This window comes from Petromyzon marinus, chromosome 29 (assembly GCF_048934315.1).
Source record: "Petromyzon marinus isolate PM22_M1 ecotype Great Lakes invasive population chromosome 29, UKy_Petmar_22M1.pri1.0, whole genome shotgun sequence".
In the NCBI taxonomy this organism is placed as follows: Eukaryota; Metazoa; Chordata; class Hyperoartia; order Petromyzontiformes; family Petromyzontidae; genus Petromyzon; species Petromyzon marinus.
Window position 1 is genome coordinate 8,500,346 of NC_133695.1, and position 22,115 is coordinate 8,522,460.

The 22,115-nt window shown below is 47.4% G+C and overlaps 1 protein-coding gene across 1 annotated transcript in view; it reads left to right on the plus strand.

Annotated features, from left to right (window-relative positions):
* The window catches only part of LOC116947189 (somatostatin receptor type 1-like), a 38,793-nt gene extending 17,386 nt beyond the window's left edge, over positions 1 to 21,407 (plus strand). Inside the window, exon 2 of the mRNA XM_032962665.2 lies at positions 14,783 to 21,407. Within this exon, the coding sequence (XP_032818556.1) occupies positions 14,783 to 15,674 (892 nt within the window). The 3' untranslated portion in view covers positions 15,675 to 21,407. The remainder of the gene's footprint in view (positions 1 to 14,782) is intronic.
* Positions 21,408 to 22,115: the final 708 nt, after the last annotated feature.

Consider the following 22,115-nt stretch of genomic DNA (forward strand, 5'->3'; position numbering starts at 1 on the left):
AACAACAACAACAAAAACTGTGCTTGCTAAAACCCAAATTGTGTTGTGCGTTGTTAACATGGGTAGCATGTGTATTATTATTGTAAGAATGCTAATCTCAAGTCAAGCCTGTGACCAAGTCACCCGGCATGCACCCAATTCAGCCATAGGGTGTGGGGGGAGGGGGTGGGGGGAGGGGGTGGGGGGAGGGGGTGGGGGGAGAGGCCCTCTGCCCTCCTTCTAACATCTTATAGGCAACTAAAAATATAGAATTGAAGCTTTCGTGACTGCAGAAATGACTATGCTCATTGGTTTATTTCGGTAAAGTCACGTATGTAGAAATAAAATAAAATTTAATTAAATTAAAATAAATCACGACGTTTCGAACGCAACACAAGCGATCATCATCAGGTGTAAAACACATAGCGAGGGAGCGCATAGGGGGACATCACGCACATAGCACATAGAGAATGTTAAACTGCACGGAGGCAAATACAACAACAAGAAGATGAGAGACGAGAAACTCAACAAACCAATGAAAAATAATGTTGGTACAATATTTAACATTTAACGTTTGTTTCACATTTACTGTGTTATAACCCCCCCACCCTCACCTCATGCCCCTTTAAGTAAGGTCACGCTACGATCTCGTCAGAAGCTAAGCGGGGTTGAGACTGGATCGTGCTTGGACGGGCGAACACCACGCATTTATGAAACAGGTGCTATAGGCTCTTGTGGGGCTACGTTGTCAGTGCAGCAAAATTAACCGTTGTACTCTACTATGCTGCAATGTCTATGCTCCCCACAGTCATCATTCCACTCAGACCAGTGCAGTCAAATACTCTAAAAACATTTTTTATTTGACGGTGTAAGGCCCACCGAGCTACATAGCTCTTTTTGAGAAGCGACCTGGCTACCACAAATGATAGCTCAACGAAGCGGCCTATCGCCACGTAGACATTTAGAGCAGCCAAATACTCTAAATGCGCGACGCTGAGTCTAAATGTGGAGGGAAAAACCGTCGGACCCGGAGGGAAATCCACACGACTGCGGGGAGAGAGACATGTAAACTCCAAATACAGTCGGGTTCGAACCCACCACCTCCTGCATACCATGCGAGGTAGTTAACATTTCGCCACCGCATTTGACCAAATGAGGCCAAATAAATCCCCATGACCGATGCAGCACGGGGAGTCTCTCGTTCAGCGGTGGGTTGAACAATTGGCTGTACACGTGCGCTGCTAAATGTAGGCGGTGTGTCTTTATCACGAATAATAAATCTCAAGTCAACGTAGGCCCACAAGGAGCACTTGAAATCTCCGAGTATCATTATCACACAGCATATTTCATGAGAGATGAATCCACGATTGCACACTTATTGCCTCCCCAGCAAGCTGCGTTATTGTGATTATTATATTTTATGTCTGCTGGGAAACTGTTGAAAACATTGGAATGGATTTTTGATGCACAAAACTTGCAGAGATACCGGTAAATGTTTCATCTTTTCATAATTGATCCTGGTGCCTGCGAATGGAAGGAATTTTGAGTGATAATGAAGCCACTTTAACTGACGGGACAAAAATATGTGACCTGGATGTGAGCTTTCCCATTTATTTTAGTATAAAGCACAGGTGGATTCGAGATTATAGTAGTCAATCAGATGGTAATGGTGACTCTACCCTATTTAAAGTGAAAGGCATGGCCATAAGAAGTGGCAGCAGGGTAATAACCTCATTAAAATCCAAAAATAAATTATAGCCTCATGATCCTAATAGGTCGTTGTTTGTAGGCCATGCGAAACTACTTCACGTGGCCACCCTGGAGCCATTAATTTCAATTATAAAAGTGTGTAATGTTTGTACAAAAAGAATGCTCCGGGCAAAAGGCAGGTTGAAATAATAAAACTGTAAAAGCCTACTTCACATTAAACCGAGATCTTTGAACTAGGCGAGGAAACCTGCATAGGAGTCTAATGATCAACATTTCCCTTGCATATTACCGTTGCGATTTGCTGAAACCCCCCCAAATTAATTGGCACATTTGCCCACGTGAAAACTTGATTGTATTAGCTCCGATAGATGGTGCAGGGTTACATTGTTAAGTTGGTATTACAGCTAGCTACACGACGATCTAACCCGAACGAACATGATTATGAACCAGGATTCTAACGCAGAGGTAATTCAGGAGATATGCCCCTGCAATAATCATTGTTGTAGGGTGGCTGCGAATATGAGCGCTCAATGGCACAGCAGCAACATTTTTTTTTAAATGAAAACAAGAGCCCGGTACAGAGAGTGAGCGACAGGACGGGGGAGTACGGACATCCCGCGAATACAAAAAACAAACCCACATCGAGATGATTCATAATTAATTTTAGATCAGATTGCCCCGTGGGTGCAATGCCAATGTGTGTCGTACACCCGACACGGAGAACTAAGTAAGAGTTGTCACGTGGTCAAATGTGGCAGTTTGTTATTGCCTCGAGCACCCTGGGTGTGTTGGCGAGCACTGCCCAACGACATTGAACGAATGGGTGTGACGTTTCGCCGGGAGTTACAAACAGCATCGTCAGTTGTGACATTTTCCCCCAGTCTTGGGCCTTTTGCGGCCGTCCATAAATGACGTCACGCACCTGGGGGGGGGGCGGGGTCAGATAATTGTGACGACGTGTGACGAGGGGGGGGGGTGGGTTTGAGAAATGTGACGTCACATCAAAATGCGCAACTTTAAATAAATATAATAAATATCGACAACACGTTCTACTTAATTAAATAGACTTTTCAATAAATGTTTTCTCCTACAACATCAGAGTGCAGCGCCACATTAAATACGCACTGCAATGACAATAGCTTAAAGCGATTCGAAGCTTGTTTTATTTTCAAAATGGAAATATGGTTTTATGGTTTTGGGGGGGGGGGGAAGCAGAGCTTTGTGACGTCATATTTGAGGGGGGGTCTGACTTTTTGTGACGCCGTGTGACGAGGGGGGGGGGGTCAAAAATCGTCCAAAATCGCGTGACGTCATTTATGGATGGCCCCTAAATGGATGGTGTCATGTTATCACTCCACTTCCACAAGAGAGCAGGAGGTAGCAGGAAGTGACGTCTAGAGGTGAATATATTAACATAAATAGTACATTAAAATTAATTATGTTTGATATGTAAATATGAACATATTATATGGTGATACAGGTTAGTTATGGTTAATTATGCTAAATGGTTATGCTTGATTATAATAAATTATATTACATATGTAATCAGAAAGTCCATAAACTTACCCGGTGAAACAGGTTAGTCATCGTTAATTAATTATACTATATGGTTAGCAATGTTATAACATGCTATGCGAATTTAAATTAACGTAAATGCTGTACACTATACTACTGAGGTTGTGACGTGATTACTTAATAAGGCATGGTTAAGTAATGAAATCACAACCTCTTATTCATCTTGCTATATATCTAACTCTTGCCCGTATATCTTGTCATCTCAACTCACGAGGTGGAGGGGGGGCTTAAAGGGCCATCACCACCACCACCATGGGATTTACTGCAGTTGAAACATCTCACCTGTGTAGTATGAGTCCGGTGTTCCTAATCTTACTGTCGTGTTTGGCTCTCTTTTAGCTCTTTCGCGCGAGGGGAGCTCAACTTTTGTCAACGCCCGATGATGATGGATGTAATAATCCGTGGCGAAACGTCGTACAACGTTGTAAAAAAAAACATTGCTCGCTTCTCAACATTCCGCTACGTTTTGCTGAAATACAGAATCAGTCGGCATGTATGGCCACGACGCGGAAGCTAGATTTGATCGGCTCGTTCAGACGGTGGCGGGTGAAAGCCAAATGTTGACATTATACCTACACGACGATCGAACCCAAATGGAAATAATAATGAATCACGTGTTTAGCCCTTCCTTGTCCATGCGTTTTAAAGAGCAATGAGATGTACAGTATTCGGAATGAATTAATGGGTTGTGCTGTGACCTTGCATTGAGTGCAGCGAAGCACATTAGCTACACATTATTTTAGGCATGTCGCATAAACCATTTAAGCTCGGAAATGTGGTTTAGACATATTTTTTAAGTCTCAATCATGTTAGCAGGTTTCACAATTTCTACAATGGGGCACTTAAAAAAATCGACACGATACTCAGGAAATGAAAATAAAAACCAGCAAAAATGATTTCACCTTCGGGCAATAAAGCTCCTCAGATGCTTATTTTTTAAGCTGACACTTGTGAACCTATGTTGTTTTTAATTTAAATTAGCAGCTCGCACGGACTTTAGATGTGTCCGTCTATCCGTCCGTCCGTCCGCCCCTCCCTCCCTCCCTCCAGCGAGCCAGCAAAACTTATTTAAATAATATAGCACGAAAATACCCGTCGTTGAACGATCGTCCTCCTTCACCTGCAGCACCCCCACCTCCCCAGTAGCCCTCCCTCCCACGCCCCCCTCCATGCCCCCCACCCCCCACGCACCCCCCACCTCCCCAGTAGCCCTCCCTCCCACGACCCCCTCCATGCCCCCCACCCCCCACGCACCCCCCACCTCCCCAGTAGCCCTCCCTCCCACGACCCCCTCCATGCCCCCCACCCCCCACGCACCCCCCACCTCCCCAGTAGCCCTCCCACCCACGCTCCCCTCCATGCCCCCCACCCCCCACACACCCCCACCTCCCTAGTAGCCCTCCCACCCACGCCCCCTTCATGCCCCCCACCCCCCACACACCCCCCACCTCCCCAGTAGCCCTCCCACCCACGCCCCCTCCATGCCCCCCACCCCCCACGCACCCCCCACCTCCCCAGTAGCCCTCCCACCCACGCCCCCTCCATGCCCCCCATCCCCCACGCACCCCCCACCTCCCCAGTAGCCCTCCCACCCACGACCCCCTCCATGCCCCCCACCCCCCACGTACCCCCCACCTCCCCAGTAGCCCTCCCACCCACGACCCCCTCCATGCCCCCACCCCCCACGCACCCCCCACCTCCCCATTAGCCCTCCCACCCACGACCCCCTCCATGCTCCCCACCCCCCACGCACCCCCCACCTCTGCTTCCCCGCGGTGGAATCCCCCGCACCCCCCGCAGTGCGCCGCTACCTGCGTGCTGGCCACGTGGCGGCACGCCTCCTCCTCCCCCTCCTCCCCTCTGTGCGCTGGGCGGCAACACGTGGGCCATCAGCCAGGCAACCAGAAAAACTTTTTTTAAAAAAAACGTAAACGGCACGGAACACCGCTTTGGTATTTATTATGAAAAAAAAATCGACAGTGCAATTAGAGGCGGAGTCATGGATGTTTAATTCATAATGGTATTGGCAAACATCTGCTTTGGTCCAGGTATGCTGAGACACACACAGGGACAGACACCACATAAATGTAGGCCCCCAATCTCTGATCTCAAAATTCAAGATGATCCAAAATACAGTTTCCAGAGTCCTCGCCTGCACCCGTGAACGAGATCACAGCACCCCCAATTCTCCTTTCACTCCACTGGCTCTGAATTCACTTCTCGGATCAAATTTCAAGATTTAATTCATCGGCTTCAAGATGCTCCATGGACTCGGCCATACCTACATCACCACTCTCATCTCACTCGACTGCCTTACCACACACACTCTCCTTGCCTCTACCCTCTCATTTATCTCTACTCACTTCCACACACTCTCCTGCCTCTCATCTCACTCTACTCCTTTCCACACATTCTTATCTCTCTCCCCTCTCATCCAACTCTACTCCCCTCCACGCACTCTCATACGTCTTCCCTGTCATTTCACTCCACTCCCCTCGCCACACTCTCAAACTCTTCACTCGACTCAATTTCACGGCCGCCTCTCTGCTCCAGCAGCCAAGGCATTCTATTGAATCTCCCTGTCAATTCTCTTCTCAGTTGGTGGTCACTTTTTCTCCTCTGCTGCCCCACAGTCTGAAACACGTTCACCCCAGCTACCCATGCTGTCGACCCCCCCCCCCCTCTTCCCCCTGTTCAATTCCAAGGCTCAAAATATTCATTTTTTAGAAATTATCTTTGCCCACATCTCTGAATTGAAATAAATATGCTCACTGTTCTGTACAGCCTTATGAGGTGCGGTCGAATTTCGTTACAAATGAATCCAAAATGTATTGTGTGGAAGTGTATCTCTGCCTGTGCCATTCTCTGCAAAGTAATAACATTTCCCACTGTTTAGCGTGGTTGGCTAAGAAGTTCAACTTGAGATGTGACCATCGTCGTCATCATCATCATCATCTCTTCCTTAACCACGATGGTCACGGGGGCACCGCTAATGCCTCGGCTTGTCAACTCCCTTCACTATTTATTTTTCTGCACCCAGAGTCTAGAACTCCCTTCCGCCAGACGCTACGTAAATCCAGTTTGTAATTGCGCGTCGTTTCCTTTGCCGCCCATGGAGTTATTTGGAAAACCAATGTGGGAGCTCGCAATCGGAATATTTAGTGTTTTTAATTGGAAACGGTCAGAGAGATGTACTGCACTGATGGTCCATGAGCCAGAGGCAAAAAACAAAAGTAATTAATTTCATGAACACTAAAGTCAACGATAATTCTAGTGGATGCATATTCAGTATTATCCGCATGTGGGCCATTGCATTGTAACTTATAGGAGACATACTCATTAAGGAAATTGAACACGTCGTAGGCTTTCGCGACAAATGCTATTCATAATAAACATTTTTGGGTTCGATCGCGTAAGTATAAATGTCGTGTCGTAACCCGCCACCACCCGACACAGCCAATTAGCAAGGGATTTGTCACGTAAACAAAACGCCAATTAGTTACTACTTCAGCCCACCGGTGTGTTGGAGAGTGAAGCAATCCACCTGCTTCCGGTGTTAAACAGAGCAGCAGCAGGATGACGTCATCACTGAACCCATCAGGTGCAGAGATCAGAGGAGGGCGGGCGGGGGGGGAGGTATTGTAATTATATAATAGATTAGAAATCAGTTAATTCGTATAGTATGTGTTTCCTCTATAAGGAATTGTAATTGTAAGATGTGTTCCTTAAAAATACGCTTCAAGGCCGCACTAAGCCTGTAGCTGTCAGAGCGGTTATTAAGGAAAGCAAGCGACTCTTGCTAAGACATTCACTTCTGCCTTCAATGCGCCCGAGGGCAATTTGGATGATTTTCCTCTGCAAACTGTCCTCTGCGAACGTAGTCTCTCGCGTCACCTCCGACATTAAAACATTTGAACAAAGTGTTGCTACGCAGAGGGCATTGCACCTCTTTGCCAACTTTCAAGATTGTATCTTTAAAGGCTCGCTGACACCGTTTGCTTTCGCGCACATTGGGGGCAGACACTGACTCTTGCTCTTCTTCATCTTTCCTTCACAACGTCTCATTGGAAGTCTCCTTCCGTTCGTTACAACAAAGCAAAGCAACCGAGCTGTCAAGACAAACAAAAGCTGTGGCCACTCGGCAGAAAATAGCCGTATGAGAATGAACCCCCCCCCCCCCAAAAAAAATATTATCCGAATAAATTTTGCATGCAGTAATTTGTTCTGCTAAATTGTCCATTATTTCACGTGGGTTGGCATAATCTAATGGGGTTTCTTCTTGGTACACTAAATATTCAGTTGAGTTTGAGGCCGGTTCATGTACAGTAAAACCTTGGATTGCGAGCATAATTCGTTCCGGAAACGTGTTTGTAATCCAAAGCACTCGTATATCAAAGCACTCGTATATCAGTTGTGATCACGTGACGCTCGGCAGTACAAAGCGTATACGTGCTACTCGTATTGCAAGACCTCGCTCGTTTATCAAATTAATATTTATTTAAAATGTTTGCTCGTCTTGCAAAACACTCGCAGACCAAGTTACTCGCAAACCAAGGTTTTACTGTATTTCTGTGCGGTTTTTACTGTTCTTTTGTCTTTTTTTATTTCACAGTGCCATCGTGATTAATGCACTGAATGGCAATCCTTAGCATTCTAAAGTTTCATTCCAGCTCATACACTAGCAACTGACATTTATACATTCGGCCACTTCTAGGTACCTGGAATTAATGCATGGTGTGTGCGGTGTGTCAACTTCTGCAATGGAGAACGCAAAAGTTAAAGGTCTTCAAAAAATGTGTATAGCTAGTCTCCGATAATGCACAGTGAACATGGAGGCACCATGGATATTTCACTGCAGAGGTCTGGGTGTGCTACAGATTTTAGGAGGAATTAGCCATGCGATTCAATTAATCAGCAAAAAAAATCACGGATAATGAGATGACAATGTTTACCATGTGGGTGATGATTAAAAACCCAAAAAAATGTTGCATTTTTAAAACTTGATATCGGAGTCTAAATAAATGTTAATTTATTTTCTGTTTAACACGCAGGCTTTCGCGACCAATATTATCCACTAGCTTTTTTGCCCGTCCAAGGACGGGTGTATATTGCAGCAAATCTGAAACATTCAATAGAAAAATTGTTCAGCTCATGATTAATAATGATGGGGGGGGGGGGGGGTTGCCCCATGTGGAGTGACGTCACCCGCTAATGGTTATTGTGGAGGGGTGCGGCATGTGGAGTGACGTCACCTGCTCATGATTATTAATGAGGGGAGGGGTGCGGCATGTGGAGTGCGCGACCTTCTTGTGCGTTCGTGTAAATTTCCACGCGCGAATGAATATTAATGAAAGGGGGGGGGGGCTCTTTTGCAGTGACGTCACGCACGGATGTCGCACTGTGCTGCGTAGATTAAATTTTTACCGTCACTTTCTGTAAAGAAACGTCATATTTGAAGCGACTTTGCATACTAAATTATTTAATTCAGCTCCCCCCTCCTCTTCTGCGTTAGTGTAAACATCCACCCACTCATGAATATTAATGAGGCGGGTGGGTTTCATGTGGAGTGACGTCACGCGGGGGGGGTGGGCCTCATGTGGAGTGACGTCACGCGCGGGACGGACAGACATTTCTGGGTGATTATAGTAGGTAATATAATAGAGTTTTTTTTGGGTTAGATCGCGTAAATATAAATGTGTCATCACACTTATCCCTCTGTTTAAGAATGAAACAAGAGGATGTCTCCAAAAAACTGGCTGTCGCCTGATTATGCTGGTTGTAATGACGGGCGAAACGTCGTACTCGAATTGAAAAATGTTGTTGGTTTACTCTCCAATACACCGGTGTGCTGTTCTAGTAATGAATTGGAATGTTTTGTTTATGAGACAAACGTTACTAATTGGTTGTGTCGGGTGGCAGGTGGGTAGAACGACACATTTATATTTACGTGATCTAACCCAAAAACAACCTTTATTTTGGATAATAATGATTTTACTCAAGGAATTACGTTGGCACAGCTAGTCTAAAGAAATTACGCATTGCGGATCACAAACTGACATTCGGAGAAGTTGGACACGGCTAACGCTGAGCTGCAGGAGCAGTGTTGAAGATTTAGCTTTGCAATCAGCACAGCTAAAAAAACAACCTCTTACCTCCGCGTGTTCCCTGTAGCTCCACGCTCCTGTGTAGCTCCCTGTAGCTCCCCTATCCTGTAGCTCCCTGTAGCTCCCCTATCCTGTAGCTCCCCTATCCTGTAGCTCCCTGTAGCTCCCCACTCCTGTAGCTCCCTGTAGCTCCCCTATCCTGTAAATCCCTGTAGCTCTCCACTCCTCTAGCTCCCTGTAGCTCCATGTAGCTCCCCACTCCTCTAGCTCCCTGTAGCTCCCCTATCCTGTAGCTCCCCTATCCTGTAGCTCCCTGTAGCTCCCCACTCCTGTAGCTCCCTGTAGCTCCCCTATCCTGTAGCTCCCTGTAGCTCCCCACTCCTCTAGCTCCCTGTAGCTCCATGTAGCTCCCCACTCCTCTAGCTCCCTGTAGCTCCCCTATCCTGTAGCTCCCCTATCCTGTAGCTCCCCACTCCTGTAGCTCCCTGTAGCTCCCCACTCCTCTAGCTCCCCTATCCTGTAGCTCCCTGTAGCTCCCCTGTCCTGTAGCTCCCTGTAGCTCCCCACTCCTGTAGCTCCCTGTAGCTCCCCTATTCTGTAGCTCCCTGTAGCTCCCCACTCCCTGTAGCTCCCTGTAGCTCCCCACTCCCTGTAGCTCCCCACTCCTCTAGCTCCCTGTAGCTCCCTGTAGCTCCCCACTCCTGTAGCTCCCCACTCGTGTAGCTCCCCTATCCTGTAGCTCCCTGTAGCTCCCCACTCCTGTAGCTCCCCACTCCTGTAGCTCCCTGTAGATCCCCTGTCCTGTAGCTCCTTGTAGCTCCCCACTCCCTGTAGCTCCCCTATCCTGTAGCTCCCTGTAGCTCCCCACTCCTGTAGCTCCCCACTCCTGTAGCTCCCCTATCCTGTAGCTCCCTGTAGCTCCCTGTAGCTCCCCACTCCTGTAGCTCCCCACTCCTGTAGCTCCCTGTAGATCCCCTGTCCTGTAGCTCCCTGTAGCTCCCCACTCCCTGTAGCTCCCCTATCCTGTAGCTCCCCACTCCTGTCGCTCCCTGTAGCTCCCTGTAGCTCCCCACTCCTGTAGCTCCCCACTCCTGTAGCTCCCTGTAGCTCCCCACTCCTCTAGCTCCCTGTAGCTCCCCTATCCTGTAGCTCCCTGTAGCTCCCCACTCCTGTAGCTCCCTGTAGCTCTCCTGTCCTGTAGCTCCCCACTCCCTGTAGCTCCCTGTAGCTCCCCACTCCCTGTAGCTCCCCACTCCTGTAGCTCCCCACTCCTGTAGCTCCCTGTAGCTCCCCACTCCTGTAGCTCCCCACTCCTGTAGCTCCCCACTCCTGTAGCTCCCTCTAGCTCCCTCTAGCTCCCTGTAGCTCCCTGTAGCTCCCCACTCCCTGTAGCTCCCCACTCTCTGTAGCTCCCTGTAGCCCCCCACTCCTGTAGCTCCCCACTCCTCTAGCTCCCTGTAGCTCCCCACTCCCTGTAGCTCCCTGTAGCTCCCTGTAGCTCCCCACTCCTGTAGCTCCCCACTCCCTGTAGCTCCCTGTAGCTCCCCACTCCCTGTAGCTCCCCACTCCTGTAGCTCCCTGTAGCTCCCCACTCCCTGTAGCTCCCCACTCCTCTAGCTCCCTGTAGCTCCCCACTCCCTGTAGCTCCCTGTAGCTCCCCACTCCTGTAGCTCCCCACTCCCTGTAGCTCCCTGTAGCTCCCCACTCCTGTAGCTCCCCACTCCCTGTAGCTCCCTGTAGCTCCCCACTCCCTGTAGCTCCCCACTCCTGTAGCTCCCTGTAGCTCCCCACTCCCTGTAGCTCCCCACTCTTCTAGCTCCCTGTAGCTCCCCACTCCCTGTAGCTCCCCACTCCTGTAGCTCCCTGTAGCTCCCCACTCCCTGTAGCTCCCCACTCTTCTAGCTCCCTGTAGCTCCCTGTAGCTCCCCACTCCTGTAGCTCCCCACTCCCTGTAGCTCCCTGTAGCTCCCCACTCCTGTAGCTCCCCACTCCCTGTAGCTCCCTGTAGCTCCCCACTCCCTGTAGCTCCCCACTCCTCTAGCTCCCTGTAGCTTCCCTGTCCTCTATCTCCCTGTAGCTCCCCACTCCCTGTAGCTCCCCACTCCTCTAGCTCCCTGTAGCTTCCCTGTCCTCTATCTCCCTGTAGCTCCCCACTCCTGTAGCTCCCCTATCCTGTAGCTCCCCTATCCTGTAGCTCCCCTATCCTGTAGCTCCCCACTCCTGTAGCTCCCCTATCCTGTAGCTCCCCTATCCTGTAGCTCCCCTATCCTGTAGCTCCCCTATCCTGTAGCTCCCCACTCCTGTAGCTCCCCTATCCTGTAGCTCCCCACTCCTGTAGCTCCCCTATCCTGTAGCTCCCCACTCCTGTAGCTCCCCTATCCTGTAGCTCCCCTATCCTGTAGCTCCCCTATCCTGTAGCTCCCCACCCCTGTAGCTCATCGCGGTTTTGCGGCCCGCGGAGCGTTTTTTTTTCCATCCGCTGCGGTGCGCCGCGGATTTTGGGCAAGGAACTGGGCGCCTCCGTTTAACCCAAAACAACACATTTATTTTGCGAATTAACAAAGAGGTTAGGCGTGGCTCGCAGGTTTAATCCGCGGACGCAGCCGATGCGGGGTGCACCGCGGATTGCGAGGGCAATGGGCTACTCCCGTAAGCGATCTCGATATCCGTGATATTTTTTCACGTGTTTCTGGATCAACGTGTCCTGGGGAGTCCAGGAAGGATTCGTTAACCACCAGCGATCAGCGGCTTCCTGCAGCCCGTGGATTATTGAAGCCCTGTTGTACGTAAAATATTCGAGCCGATGGCAGAAAAAACAAACCTCTATTACGAGTGTAGTGTGTAAGTGCCTTAATGACGTATTATCACCTGCTGAGTGGTCTTCAGAGCTGTGATTTGGTTATCACCCCATGTCTTGTGTGCATTGACCCAGTAAACATACCCATCCGCCGAGTGGGAATTGCTCACCCATTATCGCATGCATTAGCAGGCACAAGAGTATATATTTATTTTATTTTTACTGAGAGAAAAAAAACATTGTCCTGTGTGCGAAAAGGTGATAATGAAATGGATGACATGTTCAATAGAAACAACCGTGACCACAAACGCCAAAGGATGGTCTGACTTTGTAACACTTTATTTATTAAACATGAGCAACACGGTGTTAGGAAGAATTACATTAGAAATGAATGGTTCGTTTTTTTTGCGTGTGAGACATCTGAGTGACAGTGGGCTCGGGCCGGTGAGCTATAGGGAGGGGAGGCCTGCTAACGGGGTGTGTTGGAGGGGGGCTGAGAATGCTATTTGAGGGTGGATTGTGGCTGGTGGAGGTGACTTGACATCTAGAATTGCCACCTCCTGAGGTACAACAACAAAAAAAAGCTGGGACGCGTCACGCGAAGGAAAACATCACACAACACTGAGAGCGAGAACTACCTAGCGAGTAAATTCATTGACTGGAGTGGCGCGTTATTTCATCACTGACAAAAAAAATCACCAGAACTTGCAGTGCTCCGGATGGCTTACAGATGTTCTGAGAAAAAAGTTCTCAGAAAGAGGATGATTCTTGGGTACACCCAAGACACGTGACAATCCTACTGCGCTCGTGATGTGGTTGGCTGTGGGCAATGGCGGAGCCAGGATTTTCAGGTAGGGGGGGGGGCAACCCCTCCAGCAATGAAAAATGATAGAAGAGTTGTTAGTAAAGAGTTGTTAGCAAGGAGTTGTTAGTAAGGAGTTGTTAGTAATAAGTAAGGAGTTGTTAGTAAGGACTGCCTCCAGCAATGAAAAATGATAGAAGAGTTGTTAGTAAGGAGTTGTTAGTAAGGACTTAGCACAGAGACAATTTCAACCGAGAAGATGGATTCAGGCTTAGTAACCACTGGAAAGATGTGTTAAATCATTTCTGTTCTTAATTAATTGTAATTTTACGATGTCCTTCAGACCGCAGCTCTTTCGCCAGCATTGCCTCTTAATACCTCTCACACCACGGTTAATGGTATGGTTTACAACATGGAGCATACTAGGGCCTCGCAGCTGTCTCTCTCCCCCTCCTCTGTTCCGACCATGGACGAACTCGTCCGTCTGAACGGGGCCCATAGCTATCCGTGGTACGGAAATTTGAGGGTAAGAATCCACCCATTTTTTCGCCATATAGCATTGTGATATATAACGACTTATGGTTGGTAGCTTAGCTGATTGGAGAATATAGAGTTTATTGATAACATGAAGGTAATTTATATTTTAGTTTTTATTGGTTCACTATATAGTACTGTGAATAGCTCAGATGTGTAGTCATTTCTGTGACCAGTCACTAGCAAATCACCCAGTTATTTCAATGCTAAATTCGCCTAGTTATTTCAATGCTAAATTCTCCTGTTTGATTTGTACTAAGTGCCTCGGTGAATGTGTATGCTCTGACTTCAACGTAGCTATTTCTGTAGCAGTCACAAGCGAATCACTCAGCCATTTCAATGCTAAATTCTATGCTAATCCCATTGTCAAGGGGTGCCTCTGCGGATGTGTATGCCTTAACTTAGCTATTTCAATGCTAAATTCTATGCTAATTCCTTTTAACAATGGGTGCCTCTGCGGATGTGTATGCTTTAACTTTTAACATAGCTATTTCTGTGACCAGTCACAAGCTAATCATTCAGCCATTTCAATGCTAAATTTTATGCTAATTCCTGTGTCAAGGCTCTTTGTTCCTCTCACACAGCTTAAAAGCCGTGATCTGAACGTGGCTCTCTCACTCCAGCGCTGTCCTACCAGACAGTCTCGCCCCCTTCACCTGATGAAGGCCGCTTGTGTTGTGGCCGAAACGTCGTGAGAATATTATTGTGTTATTTTATTTTATCAATTTATTATCTTATTCTCATTCTACGTGACTTTACCGAAAGAACCAAAGAAGTTGTCCCTTGCTGTTTATCCGACGCGTGTGCGGCGATGACGCAGCCATCGATCGAGGGTCGAATTCGAACCGCGTTGTGTGATCGCCATCGTGCTCGCTGAAGGTGTTGATGCCTTCGGGGAAGTCGTGGACTCTGTAGACGCAGCTGCACACAATTCTGTGAGTCGCTTATAACTGCTTTGCCGTTACTTATTGCCAATTGTGGGCTCGGACTATTGTCCTATCATCTCATAGAGTCCCTGGAACGTAATAATATGCTACAGTGGCAGTAGGGGTAGCAAAATGCCGATTAATTACTAATAAACCCCAATGATCCGATCGAAATGAGGGATTTCGATCAGATCATTGGGGGGGCACGTGCCACCCCCCCCCCCCCCCCACTGGCTCCGCCAGTGGCTGTGGGTGGCGGGCTGGCGGAGTGCGGTGGTCGATCGATTTCCCTGACTTGAATTACGTTCGCTTCACCGCAGTCTGACGTTGTCCTTCTCGTGTCCAACGATTACAGGCGACCCACCGTGGCCAAGCTGATCAACCTCGGCGTGTGGGTCTTCTCGCTGACCGTCATCATGCCCATCATCGTCTACGCCGACACGGACTTCATCCGCGAGGACCTCGTGATATGCAACCTCATCTGGCCCAACGAGACGTGGTCGTCGGCGTTTGTCGTGTACACGTTCACGGTGGGCTTCCTGGTGCCCGTGGTGGCCATCTGCCTCTGCTACCTGCTCATCATCGTCAAGATGCGCGTCGTCGCCCTCAAGGCGGGCTGGCAGCAGCGGCGGCGCTCCGAGCTCAAGATCACGCGCATGGTCATGATGGTGGTGGCCGTGTTCGTCGTCTGCTGGATGCCCTTCTACGTCATGCAGCTCGTCAACGTGTTCAGCCGCGCCCTCGACCCGCGCCTCACCAACTTCTTCGTCATCCTCAGCTACGCCAACAGCTGCGCCAACCCCATCCTCTACGGCTTCCTGTCGGACAACTTCAAGAGGCTCTTCCAGCGCATCCTGTGCCTGCGCTGGGTGGACGGCACGACCGAGGAGCCCATGGACTACCGCGCCACGGCGCCGCGCAGTCGCCCGCCGGGAGGGCAGCCGCTCCCCGCGCAGCCGGCGGCGGCGGGGGCGCACCACCACCACCACCACCAACACAACAACAACAGCAGCAGCAACCCCGGGGCGAACGCCGCCACGGCCGCACTCATGGCCGCCCGCTTGGCCGGGAGCAGCACGGAACAGGGAGGAGGAGGCAGGGCGCGCGCGGACGTGGGCGGCACCGCCAGCGGGAACTCCAGCACGGCGGGGGTGACCCCCGTGGCTGCCGCGGATAATTGCGCGGCGGCGCCGGTGCACACGGTGTTCGGCAACGGCATGTGCACGTCGCACACCACCACCCTGTAGCCAGCACGCGCGTGGCACGCACGTGGCACGCACACTCGCTCGCTCGCTAGCCCCCGGTGCGCGTGGTGTTCATCTCGTTTGCACGTTGGCGACTCGCCGCCCTGCCCCGTTCCCTTGGAGCCCTCTCTCTCTCTCTCTCTCTGGCCGAGCTGGTTTTCTGTGTTGCGGCATCACTACGGCGACTTTGTAGAACTTTCTGACCCGCCCCTGCTGTACGTCTGTGTAAAAAAAAAAAAAGAAGAGCTTTAAAGCTTATTCCTCCAGTACAAATACAGATTTGAAATCTGAAAGTTAGGCTGCCTTTATTAGCGTGATAATTTTCAGTGCAATATACACTGTGATTTAGTTTTTGCAAATTTTCCACGTTAGAGTGTTTATTTATATATATTGCAGTCTGTCATTACAGGCGTCCCTCGTTTTACTCAAGGGATGCGTTCTTCAATAAGCACGGCATTGAACGAAATTTCGTAAATCGGAATGGCTTTTCACACTCATATCATGCTTAAAATTCGGGATGTGTTTCGGACAGTCATTCCAACTCTTCTCCTAACCTAAAATATACACCTATATCACTTTCCCCAGTACACTGATTAACAACAAAGAACATACACATGAAAACGATTGAATAATAATTCATTTCAAACAAAAATAATTAACCTTCCGGGGAAAGCACCAACAGATCTGCATTTTGGAATGGACTGGGAAGGTGATGTCGAGGCGTTACGACTTGGTGCACTGCAGCAACACCGTGACGCTGTGGCGGATGGATGATGCAGCCTCCCGGGTGCTTCTTGGTTTTTTTTTATCTAACGGCACGTGCCGTGTGGAATTTCGTTCACGCGGAAATTCGATTTCGTTGATCGAAAAGTGTCCACAATTTGTCAAGTGCGAAATTTCATGAACCGAACGTTCGTAAATCGAGGGATACCTGCATTCATGTGTATGCAAGAAGAACTGTATTCAATGATGTAAATAAAGAAATACATGGAAGTTCAACTGTGAAATTGGGAGGGTAATTGCTGCTGTAGGATGGGTGGTAGGAGATGCGTTGGTGAAATGTGATTTTTTATAAACATATATATGGAAGTGTATTTTAAGTATAGGAGGTGACGACAATGATGGATGTTCTGACAACTTAAGCTGCCACGGCTTAGGTGTTCACGGTTGTGTTGTGCAGCTTCCTCCGATGCGTTTTCGGGTGGTACCGCGTGTTGTTCGACACGATGTCCGACGTTTCGCTCCGCACGCTGGGAATTAATTTCCCGAAGCAGCCGAGCAAACATGTTGTATACAACCTGAAACACATTACAGAGCATCAGAATCCATTGGGGTTTTTTTTTACTCCTTTTTAATTTCCACTCTACAAAAGCTGATTAATCTAGCACTCAACAACATTATCGATTCTTCGCACACCATTCTGGCGCAAAGGGAATGCTGTCTAGCCAAGCACGGATATGTTTATCCAAATGGGCATTTAAAAATAGCAAATGTGCAGATTAACGTGTTATTTGCTTTCTATTTGTTTTGGTTATTGTTATTTTTTCACGAGTAAATTTCAATCAGAAATTTAAGTGGATGACATCATGTTTTATTATTACCTGGAATAGTCACGCAGCATCTGATTGCATCATTAGCAAGGGTATGTGCAACTCTCTGTGGACGGTCCATCCATACGGCATGACTTAAGGTGACGGCAAGAAGACGGTACCGTCTATACTTTCATCTACACGGGTTCGTTAATGGCTGCTCTCATAGGCCATTAAAAACTAAGGCTGGAAAAAAAAAGTACATCGATGTGAAAATGGCCAATATATGCGTCCGTGTTTTAACAGCAATATTGATAAGTATCTAAAAATATATTTTATAGCTCATTTCATGCTCAAGAGGCAGTAAAGTGTTGTTATGGGGCCTGTCTGAAGTTTCTCAGCGTCTGTTGTGTTATTCCACGTGAAGGAGAAATGTGTGAAATCTCATGTTGGCAGGGACGGGTTTCATTCAAGGAAAAAAGAGAATGGGTCTTTAAGGAACGGCCTTTTAAATGCCCCAAATATTTGGTTAGGCCACTCGGCATATATCCGCTGGGGCGGGGGGGGGGTTGTAATTTAGCAACCAGGTGGGAGGGTGAGATTAGATAAAGTGTAATAAATGTGCATGTAATTTATTACCACGGTTCCATTCTATCTAATAGCACTGAGTGATTTAACCAGGCTCGTACAACAGTGGAAAAATATCACGGTTCACTTTTTCCCCCATGCATATATCCAGTAAACTCATACTAAGAGGGCTTAGCAGTCCCGATGCCTGTATTTCAGAGAAGCGCGATTATATCTATATATAAATAAAAACCTTAATCTGCATGTATGTATGTCTGAAAACCTCTTGGGTATTTTCCCAATAAGGTAGAAAGCTCATATTTGGCACGTAGCTTTTAGGACACAAACAACAGGAAACACCGATATTTTTCATTTTCAGGCCCCCAAATCTCTCGATTTTAGGTTACCCATAAAAAATGTGCCTGATGTCATTCAGAAACCGTTCGAAATATAAGACTGCGGTTTTTTTTCATTTGATAGAGCCTTAAACAGCAAATAAAATCATAAGGAGAGACATTGTTCAATCTTTTATTGTTTTTTGAGATATTTCGGATTAAAGCGGTTTTGAAAGAAAAATACGAATTTTATGACGTTCAAATCACGAATAATTCGAAAACGGTAAAATATGAGCTTCCCCTCACAGAGTATTAAGTTAATTAATTTTTGTTCTTTCTAATAAAACAACGGGATCTTTAAATTGAGCGGTTTCCGATGGGTACGTCTTTAAATGTAAGAAGTTGAATCAAGTCGTCAACAATTTTAGTTTTTGTGTGTGGAAAAATACACATTTTTGGAGTAGTTGTTCGTGTCTGATCGTAGCTAAAGATTGTAAAGAAATCAAATCGGGTTAATTATTATATTTATTGAAAACTTTTGCCTGGCGAAGACAGGCTTTTTGCGCTCGTATGAAATATTTGGTTAAAACAAGGCTGTTTTGCGTTGACACGCGAATTTTGGTCGGTGTCACGTGACATGCAAGGCATGATGGGACGACTGATCCTATGCTCATAATTTCTCCTTTTTGCTGACTTAGAAATTAACTTTTGAAGGTATTTATACGTCGAAGGGGTATTTAGAATAAGCAGCTATTGGTGGCCAATAACAGCAATTAATTAATAGATTCTGCAATGCCAACGTGAACTACTAAAATATAAATGTCTTATTTCAGCATCAGTGCACATCATTAATATGCTACAGGTTTGACGTTCAACGCAGAACATGCAGTACATTTAAACTAAGCGTAACTTTACAAGATTTGCTTTACTTTGTAGGATGCATACACTTGCAAAAAAAGTTACAATTAATTATATGAAATATATATTATATTGTGTTACTGTACTCGGTGAAGCCAGTGTGTTTGGCTTTCGCGTGTTGTTGTTGGTTTCTAACGTACCGGTCACTTTGTCTGCCTCTTGGCATGTTTTATTGTGCTGCAATGTTGCATTTTTGAAGAATAATATGAATGTAACATCCTCAATCGATAAAAGGGAACTCACCCATTACGGTAAAACTGTCTGGTGATGTGGGACATGAACATCGCAGATATTATTGTCCCATGGGGTAATTTACGAAATGACTCCACTATCCATGGGGAAAGAAATCCGTGGAGAATCGCAGACAATAAGAAGACTAAGGTCATAGATAATAGGGGTTTGTTTCGACCGTAAAACTCTCACGGATAATAGGAGTCACCAGTAATAGCATTGCAGATTATAGACATTGCTCTGTATACCATGTGCCCTTCGACAGATACATGTCATGGACATCTTTAACATAGGTTGAGGTTAAATATTTGCATTCACACGTCAATGCATCCGCATCTCAAAGCGCTGTACAAAACGCACATAAAAGTCGATGACACTAAAAGGGCAGTGGTGCAGAATGCAGCGTTGTAGAGATAACAATAAAAGAAAATCATTTTCCGACAACAAGCATGCATGCATTACGTAACCGCCGCCTTCCAACGTGTGTTTTGTCCTCGGAGGTATTTTATTAGCGGCATGGAAGCTGAAAGGTATCTCCTTGGGCAAAAAAAACGTTCGCATATTTGAAATAGTACCTTTGTGGTTTTGGTTCTGCTTCGTGTTTCCAAGTTTGTTGGGCAGCAAACCAAATCCTTTGATTAATTTGCGCAGTTTCAATCGGGGTAAGAGCCTATTCTCTGTCGCGGCACAACTGTGGACTCGAGTTTCATTCATATTGGAACATTTTTTACGAGAGTTACAGTGTCCAGCCTCCTCTAGCCATGTCCAACGTTCAGTCCACCATTCAAAATAAAGACATTCCATCACAGACAACCACCCCAATCTAGCCACCCTATCCCACACGGTTCTGCTGATCCCACGAACGCAACCCTGTGTCCTTTAATCAAAAAAAGAAATATGTGCTGTGCCTCAATTTTGTTTTAACAAACGGTGATTTTGTTGGTTAATTACAGATGTAATATTCCTCCTTTGTAGGTGCAACGGTATGTTTAGATGTCTCAGAAGGGGAATCCATTGTGCTGCTCTTGGATATGTTTGTTTTTTATTTCCCGTAAGACGATTCATTGCCATTATTACTATTATTACGGACATTATTCGGAGTTATTATGGTAAACCGAAAAGAACATTGGTGGGGATTGCTGTATGTGGTAATGCATGTGCATATGTGAAATGCTGGTATGCAGCCAACATGTATTTGGATAAAAAATGTCATCGACAGGTTAAGGAGTAATATAGCATGTGTTATATTTCACACTATACAATGCACAGTATAATTTTAGGAGGCTGCAGAGTTGCACTGAAAATGCAGTGTTATGTGCATGTGTGTGCACATATAAATTACTACACAGTAGATTGTGAGATATTTAATTGGAAAGTTTTTTTCGAGGTCTGGCTAACTTACTGCAGAATTTCTACGCTTAAAATAAAAGGCACTTTGCTCCAGCCTGCAAGAAACAAATTATTGGAATGCGAAGCAAATATTAACTCCCGACTTTGATGTTTGCCAGCATCTCTGCTTCACACCTGGCAGAGGGATGATTATGTTTAATTAAATACATCTCAGACAAAAGCTAAATAATTTTGCATAATTGTTGATGAAGAGTCGCACAAGTTATTCCGAACAAATTAAACAAGGTTGCATCAATTGCACATCAGGCATACCCTCAAATACAATGCTTCATGTACCAACAAGGTACATTGAAAATACGTATTTCTGATATTGAGTGCACTTAAAAAATGCAATGTTTTTGTCGTAACTTAAAGTACTGTCATCTAGGTTGCTGTAACACCATAGCGACACACGCTTGGCATCTGATTGATTTGATCTTACAAGGCCAACAGGCAGCAAATGAATACGGTCATCCACACCGCTCATTTAGATCGGCATAAATCTCTTGTCACGCAGTGTCCCCACCACTGCAGAATGTTTTTTTTCTTGAGTCAGGGGCTTGCTTTTGGGATTCGGCGGTGTGAATTAAAATTCTATCCATGGCTGATAATAAAGCCAGAGTCAAACAACACAAAGGCACTGGGCGCTATCTCCATTATGAGAGATGGGCCTCGTGCTAGGAAAGAGGCCGGAATGTGCGATGGGAGTGGTTTTCCGCGGCATATAAACGTGAAACCGCATTGATAAAACACGCCTTCGCAAGGTGCATGTCTCTTGATATTCGTGATTCCTGCTGTACCTTGACTGCAATCGCCTGCTCAGGTCACTGCTGGCAGAACCTCTACTGGGGGGGGGGGAGTCTCTCTGGAGCTCCCTCTGTAAGTTATTATTGGCCTACTCTTTCACGCTGGCCAGACATCTGGGAAGCCGGTGGGAGTAGCACACGCTATCCCAGCACACACACACACAAGCTGCCATTCAACGAAACTAAGTCCTTGAGAATGAAACCGCGACATTATTTTAACACATTCCTGCGGAGGGAGCTGGTAGGAACGTTGGGTTGCTCGGTCAATGGCCAGGGTCAACGGCGGCACCACGTGGTGTATTCCGCAAATATGCCCGACTGTGAGGGCGGGCACAAGCCGGCGTGAGTAGGTGAAACGTTGAGTTTTATAAGGGCACCACGGGGTGACCAGCCCCTCGCCACCCAGCCCCACCCCTCCCACCCCCCACCCAGCCCCACCCTCCCCACCCAGCCCCACCCAGCCCCTCCCCACCCTCCCCACCCAGCCCCTCCCCTCCCACTCTCCACCCAGCCCCACCCAGCCCCTCCCCACCCTCCCCACCCAGCCCCTCCCCACCCTCCCCTGCCAGCCCCTCCCCACCCTCCCCACCCAGCCCCTCCCCACCGTCCCCTCCCCACCCAGCCCCTCCCCACCCTCCCCTCTCCACCCAGCCCCACCCCTCCCATTTT